This window comes from Oncorhynchus nerka, linkage group LG20 (genome assembly GCF_034236695.1).
Source record: "Oncorhynchus nerka isolate Pitt River linkage group LG20, Oner_Uvic_2.0, whole genome shotgun sequence".
In the NCBI taxonomy this organism is placed as follows: Eukaryota; Metazoa; Chordata; class Actinopteri; order Salmoniformes; family Salmonidae; genus Oncorhynchus; species Oncorhynchus nerka.
The window spans coordinates 29,456,773-29,472,298 of NC_088415.1; the positions used below are offsets into that span (position 1 = coordinate 29,456,773).

Genomic DNA, 15,526 nt, shown 5'->3' on the forward strand with positions numbered 1-15,526 from the left:
GAAGGCGCAACAGCGTCTCAGGAGGCTGAAGAAATGTGGCTTGACACCTAAAACCCACACAAACTTTTACAGATGCACAATTGAGAGCATCTTGTCGGCATCACCGAGGGCAAACTACCTGCCCTCCAGGACACCTACAGAACCCAATGCCACAGGAAGGCAAATAAGATCATCAAGGACAACAACCAACCGAGCCATTGCTTGTTCACCCCGCTACCATCCAGAAGGTGAGGTCAGTAGAGGTGCATCAAAGCAAGGACCGAGAGATTGAAAAACAGCTTCTATTTCAAGGCCATCAGACTGCTAAACAGCAATCACTAACTCAGGGAGGCTGCTGCCTACATTGAGACCCAATCACTGGCCACTTTAATAAATGGATCACTACTCACTTTAAACAATGCCACCTTAATAATGTTTACATACCTTACATTACTCATATCACATGTATATCCTGTATTTTATACCATCTATTGCATCTTGACCTATGCCGCTCGGTCATTGCTAATCCATATATTTCTATGTATATATTCTTAATGAATCTCTTTACTTAGATTTGTGTGTGTTAGGTAGTTGTTGTGGAATTATTAGATTACTTGTTAGATATTACTGCACTGTCGGAGCTAGAAGCACAAGCATTTCGCTATACCCGCAATAACATCTGCTGACCATGTGTATGTGACCAATATAATTTGATTTGATTTGAGGCACTTAACCCTATTTGCTCCTGTAAGTTGCTCTGGATAAGAGTGTCTGCTAAATGACAAAACTGTACATTTACATTTGGCACCGTAGCACTCACTTCTGTCATCATGAAGAGCTTTGAGAGGCTAGTAAAGGATCATATCACCTCCACTTTACCTGACACCCTAGACCCACTTCAATTTGCATACCACCCCAATAGATCCACAGACGATGCAATCGCCATCGCACTGCACACTGCCCTATCCCATCTGGACAAGTGGAATACCTATGTGAGAATGCTGTTCATTGAGTACAGCTCAGCCTTCAACACCATATTACCTCCAAGCTCAGCATTAAGCTCAGGGCCCTGGGTCTGAACATTGCCCTGTACAACTGGGTCCTGGACTTCCTGACGGGCTGCCCCCAGGTGGTGAAGGTAGGAAACAACACCTCCACTCCGCTGATCCTCAACACGGGCCTCACGTGGGTGCGTGCACAGCCCCTTCCTGTACTCCCTGTTCACCCATGACTGCGTGGCCATGCACGCCTCCAATTCATTCATCAAGTTTGCAGATTACAGGCCTGATTACCAGCAATGATGAGACAGCCTACAGAGAGAAGGTGAAGGCCCTGGCGGAGGGGTGACAGGAAAATAACCTCTCCCTAAATGTCAACAAAACGAAGGAGCTGATCGTGGACTTCAGTAAACAGCAGAGGGAGCACACCCCTATCCACATCGACAGGACCGCTTTGGAGAAGGTGAAAAGCTTCAAGTTCCTTGGCCTCCACATCACTGACAAACTGAAATGGTCCACCCTCAGAGACAGTGGCTCAAGAAAATCAGCTTGGCCCCTCACAAACTTTTACAGATGCACTATTGAGAGCATCCTGTCGGGCTGTATCACCGCCTGGTATGGCAACTGCATTGCACGCAACAGCAGGGCTCTCCAGAGAGTGGTGCGGTCTGCCCAACGCATCACCGGGGGCACAGAACCTGCTCTCTAGGACACCGACAGCACCCAATGTCACAGGAAGGTCAAAACGATCATCAAGGATGACAATCATCCGAGCTATAGGCTGTTCACCCCACTGAAGGCGAGGTCAGTACAGTTGCATCAAAGATGAGACCAATAATCTGTTTTTCAGTCTCTATCTCACAGCCATCAGACTATTAAATAGCCACGCTTCTGCCCTATGTACATAGACATGGGATTACTGGTCACTTTAATAATGGAACACTGGACACTTGAATAATGTTTACATAATGTATTTTACTGTATTCTAGTCAATGCAACTCTGACATTGCTCGTCCTAATATTTAGATATTTCTTAATTCCATTCCTTTACTTTGAGATTTGTATGTATTGTTAGATAATACTGCACTGTTGGAGCTAGGAACACATCTATTTCGTTACACCAGCAATAACATCTGCTAAATATATTTATGTGACCAATAAAATTTGATTTGATTTGATTTAGCTAATGTAGCATGCCTGCTCAATGTGCCTGCTAGCTACTAGCTAGCTTTATTGACAAACACAGAGATTCAATTTTGCTAGCTACTGAGTTTTGGCACTGATAAACAGAATGAAGCTTGTGCTTTATTTACAGTAGTTTGGCAGCTTGCTAATAAATAAGTTGTAGACAAGTTCTCAAATCAGTCCAGAGGGCAACGGCAGCTGACTCGATGCAGTCTGCAGTGCACTAATAGTTTTCATACAAATTATTTTACTTAAAATACTGCACCAAACATCATAGCTAGATGTAAAATTGTGCGATTAAGACCACACAAAAAAACGTACAAATGAATGAATGTCACGTGTGCTCCCTCTCCGGCCTCTAGGTCACCAGGCTGCTCATTATGGCGCACACCTGTCACCATCGTTACGTGCATTATGACACTCACCTGGACTCCATCACCTCTTTGATTACCTGCCCTATATATGTCACTCCCTTTGGTTCCTTCCCCAGGGGTCATTGTTTCTGTCATGCCTGCGTTGTTCTTAGTTTGTATTATGGTTGGTTTAATTTATTAAAACACTCACTCCCTGAACTTGCTTCCCGACTCTCAGCGCACATCGTTACAGAATAACATCTCACCTACGGGAAGCATCAGGGAGTGTTTTTCTTTTTTGTGTCAGGTGGAATGACGTTGGATCCGGGAGCTGCTACAGGCTTTCATGCCTCAGCCTGATCGCCAGGCTTCCTTGCCTCCGCCGGCTCGCCAGCCTCTCACGCCTCAACCGGCTCGCCAGCCTCTCACGCCTCAATCGCCAGGCTCTCACGCCTCAACCGGATCGCCAGGCTCTCACGCCTCAGCCGGATCGCCAGGCTCTCATGCCTCAGCCGGATTGTCAGGTTTCTGCGCCTTGGAGGAGGCGACCAGTCCGCTCCTGATCCCCGGGATCGTCCCTGTGGTTGGCATCCTGCGGCTGGAGCCGAACGCAACAGGAAGGGGGTACTGTCAAGTATGCTCGCTCTCCGTCGTCTAGGTCACCAGGCTGCTCGTTATGGCGCACACCTGTCACCATCGTTACGCGCATTATGGCATTCACCTGGATTCCATCACCTCCGTGATTACCTGCCCTATATATATGTCACCCCCTTTGTTTCCCTTTTTGTGGTTTGGTTGAGAAGGCTAATGCAAGCCTTATGTAAAATTGCTGATTCAGAATGTCTGATTGGTTCTGAACAAACTGTACTTCCCAGTTACAGACGTACAGTAAGTGAGTGGCAAGATTCCAGGGATGCTAGCTGTTTATAGCAAACTATGCAACATTCAATGAATGTTCTCTCCCAAGAGAGAGAACCATGTTGAAACGTGTCTGGTTAAATTTCCTTTTAGATAGGCATAGAAAGCCATCAAAAGTGTAAATACAGAAGTCGAGTCAAGAATGTATTTAAACCTTGAGCAAGACGACTGTATATAAGCATACTCAGGGAAAACAGTCAGCTCAACTGCTTATCCACTGTGTTTATTTTCCTAAGGATGCCATTGGAATGGTGCATATCAAAGGCTACATGTACAAGTGGATAATGCAAGACTTGGGTGAGATATATACATATAAAAATATTTGCTTCTAGATATAAATCTCATATGTTTCTATCGGATGCTTCCTATGTCACCCACACCCAGTTTGCAGGTTCTTTCAAACTGAATAGTGTGAAAATCCCCTATATAAAAAGCATTGTGGTCTTGCTTCACTCTTCATTCTTTGTATTTGAAAACCTAAACAGTGTAGAAATTTAACAGTCCTGCAGATAATATTTTTCGGGTTATATGATTAGGTAAAAAGCATGTTTTTCAAGCCAGAAAACCATGGCCAAGTGGAAGTCAAGATAATTGATAAAACATTACTAACATACTTTAAAGTGCAAAAATATTACCATACTTTTAAGTGAATATAAAAATGATAGTACACTTAACAATTTATAACCTTAAACCCTAGTTTTTGTTTAAATATGTGTTTACGGAGTTCAGGTTTGGCAGGAATTGAGAGGAGAACATTTTTAGGACATATCTATCTCTTTATACTCTGCTCTCTCACAGTTTCAAGAAAAGTACTTTAAATACCTTCATCTTTTGCTTAAATGCTACAGGACTGTTTCCAAATGGGAAAATCTGCCAGTTTCTTCCAAGGAACAATACATTCTGATGGAAGTGGAATATTTACATACTTTTGAAATGCTCTAGGGAAGCTCAGTCTGCTTGAAGTTGGAATTGACCCCCAACCCCCCCTCTTCTCATCTCCCTCCCACAGAGAAATATATCCTCAGAGGTGATGAGACATATGCAGTTCTACACCGTCTGGCAAGCCATGGCAAGAAGCTCTTCCTTATAACCAACAGCCCATTTAGCTTTGTGTGAGTGCCACCATCAACCAAACGGAGTTAATCAGAGATATACATGCAGGTTGTTGATTTGTTCTCTGGGCATGTTCAGCTCTGCACATTATCTGTACCTTTCGTGGTTGTTGACTAACCAGCTTTGTTTCTTCATTTAGAGACAAAGGGATGAAATACATGGTAGGAAAGGACTGGAGGGACTTATTTGACATTGTTATTGTTCAAGCTGACAAACCACACTTCTTCAACAGCTGTGGCAAGTAAGTCTGGTACACTGCATACCTTTATATTCCCAATCAAGAAGTGTCCAAAACCCGAAACTTTGGTCTTCACATAAATTCACAGAAAATGCATACTGTTAAGGTCATTCTGTGACCATATTTGCCACTTGCAGACCTTTCAGACGTTTGGATAGCAACGGGGACCTTCAGTGGGACAAGATCAAGAGCTTGGATAAGGGCCAGGTCTACAAACAGGTAGGAGTGTAGACATTACCCAGCAGTATTACTGTATACAGTATATGGAACTAAAGTGGCACGTTGGCTGGTACTGTCTTTTCCAACTTGGAAAATATATGGCTAACTCAAAGTGACTAACTCCGTTGCAGGATTTACCAGCATTGACTACTTGCGTAACAGATTGTGGTAATTTGTGAGATTCACAATGTCAAAACTGTATTTGTTCCTTTTATTGTGGGAAGTGAATGACGCATGATTGGACTGGCATGTTAACTCTTTAATCAACCTGAATGAAATGTCCAAAGTCTTGAGTTAGGCTGGTGTTACAAAGTTGGCCTTTGAAGCCTGTGCAAAGATGTTAGTCTTGTCCTTGAATTTAGGTCAGAATAGAATAGACTAAACTTTATTGTCCATCCGGGATGGACATCACCTTCCATTAAAAGGATCACATACATTCTCACATCATACACACTTAAACCAGTCAGTCGATCATACTAAAAACATAGGCCATACGTTCACTCACAACTGACCGCTGTCCCAACTGCACTGGATAGATAAGTACATATACAGATCAAATTTACGGTTGCATTTAGTAGTCCAACAGCACAATGAATGAATGTTTGAACACGTTCTTCTTGGCCATGGGAATTCTGAAGTGCCGGACAGAGAGAAGCCTCTCAAATAGAGGGTGGGAGGGGTCACCAATGACAGCCAGTGCCTTCTTTATGGTTGACTTGTGGAACAGAATGCTCAAATGTGCCTGTGGTTGACCAATTACTTTGCTGGCTGTGTTTACTATTCTGGTCAGTTTGCTTTTGCTCCTCACGCTCAGATTACCATACCAGACTGTCATATTGAACGTGTGGATGCTCTCCACCAAGCTGCTGTACACCCTCTCCAGAGCATCTTGGCTGACCCCAAACGCCTTCAAATTCCTGATTAAAAACAGGCAATGGCTTGCTTTAAAACAAATAGTCTGCATTCTCTGTAAAACTCAGCTTCTTATCAATTTGTGTCCCTAGATGTTTGAAACACTCAACCACATCCACTGGTTGGTCATTCAGAGAGAGTGGTTGGGACATTGGCAAGTTGTTGCCATTGATGATCAACTCATTTGTCTTTTCTACATTGATGTGGAGGGTACTTGACCAGCATCATTCTTGAAGGTTTTGATCTGTTTAAAATAGTTGTTCCCATCTGACGTAGCATCTTTAAAAAAAGAGTCCTATTAGAGCCATGTCATCCGCATACTTGAAAAGTCTCACATTGTTTCGGTGGATCTTCATTTCATTAGTGTAGGTAGAGAACAACAACAGTGAAAGGACACACCCCTGGGGTGCCCCTGTGTTCAGGGTCAGTTCATCAGAGAGGGCCCCATTCATGAGGACCCTCTGTGGGCAGTCAGTTTAAGTCCTTGATCCAACCTGCGAGGCCGCCGTTGACATTCAGGTCCAGTAGTCGTTTCCGCAGTATGTGCATTTGCATTGTATTGAAAGCTGAACTAAAATCAATAAATAACGTGTGCATATGATTTATCATGTTGAAGGTGACTGACTAGCCACTATGTTCACCAAGGTCAGGATAGCATCCTCAGTCCCCCTCTGACTAATAGGCAAACTGTATCAGGTCCAGATGATCTGCTATGGACAGGGTAAGGTGCTTACTAACAACCCTTTCCATGCATTGGGCCACAGGCGAAAGTCATTTGTAGTTTGGCCTCTGACTTCTTAGGCACCGGTACAATGGTCGACACCTTCCAGGAGTTTTGCACAGTACAGGTGCTCAGGAGTTGAAACAGTTGTGTGAAGACTCCCTTGAGCTGGTCGATGCAGACCTTCAGTACTTTGCCCCGTAGTCCATCTGGGCCCGGTGTTTTCTGTGGCTTAATATGTGACAAGCATGAGGCCACCTCGTTCTCTGTTATCTGGACAGGATTTGGGGACAATCGATCAGGCTTGGTGATAAATGGATACTACTTTGATGAAATTACATGTATTGTTGCCTCACAGTTGGACATGTTAACCATGCAGTACTTTTCATCTAAGAACACTGCCAACATCATTGCCAGACTGACCCTCAAGGCCAATAATTGTCTGTTGCTAAAGCCTCAGCAGAATTTGATGAAAGACCACATCCATGACCACATAATTACTGTCATGTTATAGTTTTGCCAATTCACGTTGTTTGTCATATTTCCTCCTCTGTTAACTTCAACCATTGCCTGATTTAACTTAATAATAATTCCTTGTGACATTCATTACGCTGTCTCCTTGTTGTAGGGCAACCTGTTTGACTTTCTCAGGCTCACAGGATGGAGAGGATCCAAGGTGCTGTACTTTGGAGATCATCTGTACAGTGACTTGGCAGTGAGTCATACTATATTTACAGTACCAGTCACAAGTTTGGACACATCTACTCATTCCAGGGTTTTTCTTTATTTTTGCTATTTTCTACATTGTAGAATAATATTGAAGATATCAAAACTATGAAATAACACATATAGAATCATGTATTAACCACAAAGTGTTAAACAAAATAAAATATGTTAATATATTAATAATAATTAGCCACTCTTTGTCTTGATGACACCTTTGCACACTCTTGGCATGAGGTAGTCAGTCACTTGGTGTGCCTTGTTAAAAGTTAGTTTGTGGAATTTATTTCCTTAATGCCTTTGAGTCAATCAGTTGTGTTTTTACAAGGTAGGGGTGATACAGAAGATGGCCCTATTTGGTAAAAGACCAAGCCCATATTATGGGAAGGACAGCTCAAATAAGCAAAGAGAAATGACAGTCCATCATTACTTTAAGACATGAAGGTCAGTCAATCTGGATTATTTCAAGAACTTGTAAGGTTTCTTCAAGTGCAGTCGCAAAAACAATCAAGCGCTATGATGAAACTGGCTCTCATGAGGACCGCCACAGTAAAGGAAGACCCAGAGTTACCTCTGCTGCAGAGGATAAGTTCATTAGAGTTACCAGCCTCAGAAATTGCAACCCAAATAAATGCTTCACGGAAGTTCAAGTAACAGACACATCTCAACATCAACTGTTCAGAGGAGACTGTGTGAATCAGGCCTTCATGGTCGAATTGCTACAAAGAAACAACTACTAAAGGGCACCAATAATAAGGAGAGACTTGCTTGGGCCAAGAAACATGAGCAATGGGCATTAGACCGGTGGAAATCTGTCCTTTGACAGAAATGTGAGATTTTTGGTTCCAACCTCCCTGTCTTTGTGAGATACAGAGTAGATGAACGGATGATCTCTGCATGTGTGGTTCCCACCGTCAAGCATGGAGGTGTTGTGCTATGCTGGTGACACTGTCTGTGATTTATTTAGATTTCAAGGCACACAACTAGCATGGCTACCACAGTATTCTGCAGCGATACTTCATCCCATCTGGTTTGGGCCTATCATTTGTTTTTTCAACAGGACAATGACCCAACTCACCTCCAGGCTGTGTAAGTGCTATTTGACCAAGAAGGAGAGTGATGGAGTGCTGCATCAGATGACCTGGCCTCCACAATCCTCTGACCTCAACCCAATTGAGATGGTTTGGGATGAGTTGGACTGCAGAGTGGAAAACCAGCCAACAAGTGCTCAGCATATGTGGGAACTCCTTCAAGACTGTTGGAAAAGCATTCCAGGTGATTGAAAGAATGCCAAGAGATTTCAAAGCTGTCATCAAGGCAAAAGGTGGCTGCTATGAAGAATCTGAAATGGCAAAATGTAACACTTTTTTGGTTACTACATGATTCCATATGTGTCATTTCATAGTTTTGATGTCTTCACTATTCTACAATTTAGAGAAAAAAAAGCCCTTGAATGAGTAGGTGTGTCCAAATGTTTGACTGGTACTGGGACTATGTCTGAATGTTTTGGTGACTGATGCAGGCAGTGTGGATGTGATTTCTCCACACAGGAAATTGCAAACAGAAATTGACTTTGTTTTAAGGTCTGTGTCCCACATTGTGCTTACTGTAATAACCTGTGTCATGTTGTGGCTAGTCATTGTACTGGGCTGACTACTCATGCTCTTCTGCAGGACCTGATGCTGCGTCACGGCTGGCGGACAGGAGCCATAGTACCGGAGCTGGAGGTGGAGACCAGGGTTGTGAACACGGAACAGTATGCCCAGGGCCTCACCTGGCTGCAGGCACTCACCGGTCTGCTGGAGCGCATGCAGGTACACTTATCGAGCTATAGGGTGTTCTACAACATAGAAATCGGCAAACTGTGAGGTCAAAGCAATGATGCGTTTACCGGTTGGAAATCCCACTCATCGCTCATGGAGCAGCACCGCTCCACACTCAGTGTGGGAAAAAATGCTGCTCAAAACTCGCTCCATTCATTAAAATCACAATTTAGCCAACACCCATCTATTTTTGTGACTGCCTTGACCTACCATATGGTTTTGAAGTATTAAAACCAAACCATATGATTTGAATGAAAATTATTTTAATAAACATGAAAAGGGTAATGTAAGAAGCGCTCATTTCAAATAGGCCACATGAAATATTATACAACATATAAACACTCTACATAGGTCAGGAGCCAGACAGGGAGCCTAAGAAGGAACTAAAATGAATTATTTAAGGCTGTATTATTTCAAGGCTATAGCCTACAAAGGAATACATTGTGAAGCATTTGCGAGTGTTACAGAATAGGCTGGTAGGGACATAAAGCGCTCAGCATTTAAACAACATTTCGTTGTATCATTATAGTCTATAAGTTGAGTATATAGGCTGTGACTTAGAATTAAATGTAAAATGCCTTATTAGGCTTAGTCTACTGTGCCTTTTTGAATTCATTTTTAGAAACACGAGTTTGGCCAGAGTCTGTGGCTTCAGACTCATGCGATGATGCCTGGAGAGCAGGCCAGCAGTGGAGAATATCCTCTCTGAGCTTGCAGAGCCTCTGGGGATGCTAAACACCCTTTTGTCCACTCTGGTCAGGCTGGGCAGAGATGCAGAGGTGTTTTATTTTGTAGTTTTCTATAGGTAGGATAGGTAGGCCTAAAGGTTTTTTTCTGCCCACCTTGTTCATTTCTTTTAGCATGTACACGGAGTACACCATCACGCTTTCTGGATACGCGTCTTTTCAGATTCCATAATGATTCTTTAGTTGTGGACACTAGATCACCGCACTCCCCCTCTTGTTCTTCGTCCTTGTAAGTCATTTTGATTTTGCAACTGTTTTATCAGTTTCTTTATTAAAATATGTTGAACTCCATGACAGTAGCTAAAGCAAGGGGCTATAGTAGCACACAAGTAGACTACAAATGCATGCTGGGCCAGGCATGCCATGAGCTTGTGAGGTGAGCGCTACTGGAGCGAAATTGGAGCAGGCTCCAGCCTTTGGTAATCTCGCTCAGCGCTCCAGTCAAATTGGTCATGCTCCGCTGCACATACTCTGGTCCCAATCAATTGTACCCCCACAATAATCACTACTACTACAAGCTAATATTATGATTTTTTTTTTTACCCATCAGCCATGCCATGTTTTTTTTATGTTAAGATGAACGTGTTCAAGTAAAAACATTTTTATTGAACTTGTTGCAGATTCATCGAGATCCAGAGTCAAAGAAAGTTCTGCAGGATTGGTTGAAGGAGAGAGAAGAGCTTCGGTGAGTCTAGTGTTAGTAGATATCATACACTAAATATACAAAATTATGTGGACACCCCTTGAAATTAGTGCTTTCGGCTATTTCAGTCACACCTGTTGCTGACAGGTGTTAAACTCGAGCACACAGCCATGCAAACTCCGTAGAACAGTGGCAGTAGAATGGCCTTACTGAAGATCTCAGTAACTTTCAATGTGGCACCATCACAGAATGCCACCTTTCAACAAGTCACTTCATCAAATTTCTACCCTGCTAGAGCTGCCCTGGTCAACTGTAAGTGCTGTTATTGTGAAGTGGAAATTATCTAGGAGCAACAATGGCTCAGCTGTGAAGTGGTAGGCCACACAAGCTCACAGAACGGGAACGCCGTAGCGCGCAAGAAAATTGTCTGTCCTTGGTTGCAACACTCAATACCGAGTTCCAAACTGCCTCTGGGAGCAACATCAGCACAAGAACTGTTCATCGGGAGCTTCATGAATTGGGCTCCATTGCCGAGCAGCCGCACACACGCTTAAGATCACCATGCGCAATGCCAAGCATCAGCTGGAGTGGTGAAAAAACTCTCCACCATTGTTATAGCAACAAAGGGGGGACCAACTCTATATTAATGCCCATGATTTTGGAATGAGATATTCGACAAGCAGGTGTCCGCATACTTTTGGTCATGTAGTGTATGTCATAATATTCTAAATTTAACTTATCAAGACCGTCGGACAGCAAGTCACACCTAAAGGATTCAGTGTAATTTTGACTTAACAAGCTTCGTACTGACCTATGAACTTCCTTTGACCCTTTCATTTTCCCCCCTCACAGAGCTGTGACCAAGAACCTGTTCAACCCTCACTTTGGTAGCATTTTCCGCACCTGCCACAACCCCACCTACTTCTCCCGTCGCCTGTGCCGCTTCTCTGATGTCTACATGGCATCCATCAGCTGTCTGCTGAACTACGACCTCTCCTACACCTTCTACCCTCGTCGCACCCCCCTGCAGCATGAGGCTCCCCTGTGGATGGACCAGCTTTGCACTGGCTGCATGAAGACTCCCTTTCTGGAGGAGATGGCTCACATCCGCTGAGAGGGGCAATCCAAGATCTCACAAACTGCAAACTGAATATGAAGATGCAGGAACAGAGGCTAAACTGAGAGTAAGGAGGCATGGTGGACAACCCAGAACAGGTTAAAGGTCTGCACGGATCATGAGTGGGGCGGCAGGGTAGCCTAGTGGTTAGAGCGTTGGACTAGTAACCGGAAGGTTGCAAGTTCGAATCCCTGAGCTGACAAGGTACAAATCTGTCGTTCACTGTTCCTAGGCCGTCATTGAAAATAAGATTTTTTTCTTAACTGACTTGCCTAGTAAAAAAAAAGAAGAAAAAAAAAGGTGCTTTAGGCCTACAGTAGTAGCATATCATAATAGCTGCCTATTCAAGTCACCCAATATCACTTGGTTGGCCAGGACATTTGATGGGTTTAGCTATTATTTTAATTTTTAGGTTAGTTAAGGTTGTAACTTGTTATCCACACCATGTACAAATGTATGTTTTTGATATCTGTCACATGATGACTTTTTAAATCTCATTTTAACCATGTAACGGACTGATGTCATATAATGATATACAGTATCTTATGACCGCATCAGTTTGAGATTTGTGTAATGGATCTTGATTATTAGAATTTTTTACAAGTATATTTTAAGTCATTGGTGTTACCACCTTGAAAATCACTCATTACAAAGGACCTTGAGCATAGGGTCCTATATTAAAGGAAAGGATTAGTTAATCAAACCCTTTTAGTGTGTCGTAAATGTGAGGATTGAGAATTGTTTAAATAAAGTGTCATTGGTGTTGCATTGTGAGAAATTATTAATCATATCACTTTTGTAAATTATTTGAAAAGGGTTATTGACCATAGATTTGCATTTCTGTGGCCTCCATTTTATGAAAATCCTCAATTACCTAAAAGTTGGCATTGGTGTTACTGCTCCTACTGGTGGCACAATGTTATCATAATGGTCCAAATGTATTAAGCTGCCATATTAGTTTGTTTATAATGGGAAAATGTATCCAAATACATATAAATTAAATAGAAATCTACAAAAAATAAGAATTTGTTACAAAATGCAATACTTAACTGCCAACCCAAATCAGAATGACCTTTTTAACTAAATGTGGTGTTTTTGTAGTAACTGAGCTTTCATGTCAGTTCCTGAACAGTACACTCCACCAAGGGAGGGAAGTATGGTAGGATGGTGAATTCAAGAATTGGAAAAATAAATGGCACTTTATAATTTTATTTTGCTTACTAAATGATTATTTGAGGATTCCAGCTATCTATCATATACGTTGTACACTGAACAAAAATATAAACGCAAGGAGTTGGGCCCATGTTTCATGAGCTGAAATAAAAGATACCAGAAATATTCTATACTCACAAAAAGCGTATTTCTCAATGTCGTGCACACATTTGTTTATCACTGTTAGTGAGCATCTCCAGGATAAAGATTGCATAAATGTTCCATATGCACAAAAACCTTGATTTTTTCAAACTTTCTTCACAAATTAGTTTACATCCCTGTTAGTGAGCATCTTTCCTTTGCCAAGACAATTAATCTGCTTGACAGGGTTGGTGTATCAAGAAGCTGATTAAACAGCATGATCATTACACATGAGCGCCTTGTGCTGGGGACAATAAAGGCCACTCTAAAATGTGCAGTTTTATTACACAATTTCATAGACGTTTCGAGGGAGCATGTAGTTGGCATGCTGACTGCAGGAATTTGCACCAGAGCTGTTACCAGAGAATTGAATGTTAATTTCTCATTTTAGAGAATTTGGCAGTATGTCCAACCGGCCACATGTAACCACGCCAGCCCAGAACCTCCACATCGTGCTTCTTCACCTGTGGGATCATCCGAGACCAGCCACCAGGACAGGTGACGAAGCTGGGTTTGCACAACCGAAGAATTTCTGCAGAAACTGTCAGAAACTGTCTTAGGGAAGCTCATCTGCGTGCTGGTCGTCCTCACCAGAGTCTTGAGCTGACTACAAGTTTGGCATCGTAACCGACTTCTGTGGGTAAATGCTCACCTTCGATGGCCACTGGCATGCTGGAGAAGTGTGCTTTTCACAGATTAATCCCAGTTTCAACTGTACTGGGCAAATGGCAGACAGTGTGTATGGCGTGGTGTGGGTGAGTGGTTTGCTGAACAGAGTGCCCCATGGTGGTGGTGGGGTTATGGTACGGGCAGGTATAAGCTACGAACATTTTGCAATTTGAATGCACAGCGCTACTGTGACGAGATTCTGAATCCCATTGCGCCATTCGTCTGCCACCATCACCTCATGTTTCAGCATGATAATTCCTGGAAGATTAACATTTCCCAGTTCTCCATTGCCTGCATACTCACCAGACATGTCACAAATTGAGTATGTTTGGGATGCTCTGGATCTACATGTAGGACAGCGTGTTCCAGTTCCAGTCAATATCTTGCAACTTCTCACAGCCATTGAAGAGGAGAGGGACAACATTCCACATGCAAAAATCAACAGCCTGATCAACTCTATGCTAATGAGAACCTCCAAGTCAAAATTAACATAAACAAAGATTGTAAACTGACAAGATAGTGGAGTGACCACTAAAAATGGGAATGAATGTCTGCAAAGGCAGACAGGAAGAGGCGGGATCAGGTGAGAACATTCTAGCCAATAAGAGGGCAGATACACATGTAAACAAAAACAACAGGCACAACTCCAATACAAAATTGGTTTTCTCAAAGTTGCCGGAATGCCACGCCATTTATTTTTATTTATTTTATTTCACCTTTATTTAACCAGGTAGGCCAGTTAAGAACAAGTTCTCATTTACAACTGCGACCTGGCCAAGATAAAGCAAGCAGTGCGACAAAAACAACAACACAGAGTTACACATTGGATAAACAAACGTACAGTCAAAAACACAATACAAAAATCTATGTACAATGTGTGCAAACGTAGTAAGCTTAGGGAGGTAAGGCAATAAATAGGCCATAGAGGTGACATAATTAAAATGTAGTATTAACTGGAGTGATAGATGTGCAGATGATGATGTCTAAGTAGAGATACTGGGGTGCAAAAGAGCAAGAAGATAAATAACAATATGGGGATGAAGTAGATATTTGGTTGGACGGGCTATTTACAGATGGGCTGTGTACAGCTGCAGCGATTGGCAAGCTGCTCTGACAGCTGACGTTTAAAGCAAGTGAGGGAGATATAAGTCTCCAACTTCAGTGATTTTTGCTATTTGTTCCAGTCATTGGCCGCAGAGAACTGGAAGGAAAGGCAGCCAAAGGGGGTGTTGGCTTTGGGGATGACCAGTGAAATATACCTGCTGGAGCGCGTGCTACGGGTGGGTGTTGCTATGTTGACCAGTGAGCTGAGATAAGGCGGAGCTTTACCTAGCAAAGACTTATAGATGACCTGGAGCCAGTGGGTTTGGCGACAAATATGTAGCGAGGACCAGCCAACGAGAGCATACAGGTCGCAGTGATGGGTTGTATATGGGGCTTTGGTGACAAACGGATGGCACTGTGATAGACTGCATCCAATTAGCTGAGTAGAGTGTTGGAGGCAATTTTGTAAATGACATCACCGAAGTCAAGGATCGGTAGGATAGTCAATTACGAGGGTAAGTTTGGCAGCATGAGTGAAGGAGGCTTAAATAGGAAGCCGATTCTAGATTTAACTTTTGATTGGAGATGCTTAATGTGAGTCTGGTAGGAGAGTTTACAGTCTAGCCAGACACCTAGGTATTTATCATTGTCCACATATTCTATGTCAGAACCGTCCAGAGTAGTGATGCTAGTCGGGCGGGTGCGGGCAGCGATCGGTTGAAGAGCATGCATTTCGTTTTGCTAGCATTTAAGAACAGTTGGAGGCCACGGA

General features: G+C 42.8%; 1 protein-coding gene across 1 annotated transcript in view; it reads left to right on the plus strand.

The window, feature by feature from the left end:
• Window positions 1–12,454, plus strand: part of LOC115102230 (5'-nucleotidase domain-containing protein 2-like) — a 28,736-nt gene extending 16,282 nt beyond the window's left edge. The window contains exons 7-14 of the mRNA XM_029621929.2: window positions 3,670–3,730; window positions 4,443–4,545; window positions 4,686–4,787; window positions 4,922–5,003; window positions 7,265–7,351; window positions 9,033–9,173; window positions 10,549–10,613; window positions 11,424–12,454. Coding sequence (XP_029477789.2) covers window positions 3,670–3,730; window positions 4,443–4,545; window positions 4,686–4,787; window positions 4,922–5,003; window positions 7,265–7,351; window positions 9,033–9,173; window positions 10,549–10,613; window positions 11,424–11,685 — 903 coding nt within the window. The 3' untranslated portion in view covers window positions 11,686–12,454. The remainder of the gene's footprint in view (window positions 1–3,669; window positions 3,731–4,442; window positions 4,546–4,685; window positions 4,788–4,921; window positions 5,004–7,264; window positions 7,352–9,032; window positions 9,174–10,548; window positions 10,614–11,423) is intronic.
• The last annotated feature ends 3,072 nt before the right edge of the window (window positions 12,455–15,526 follow it).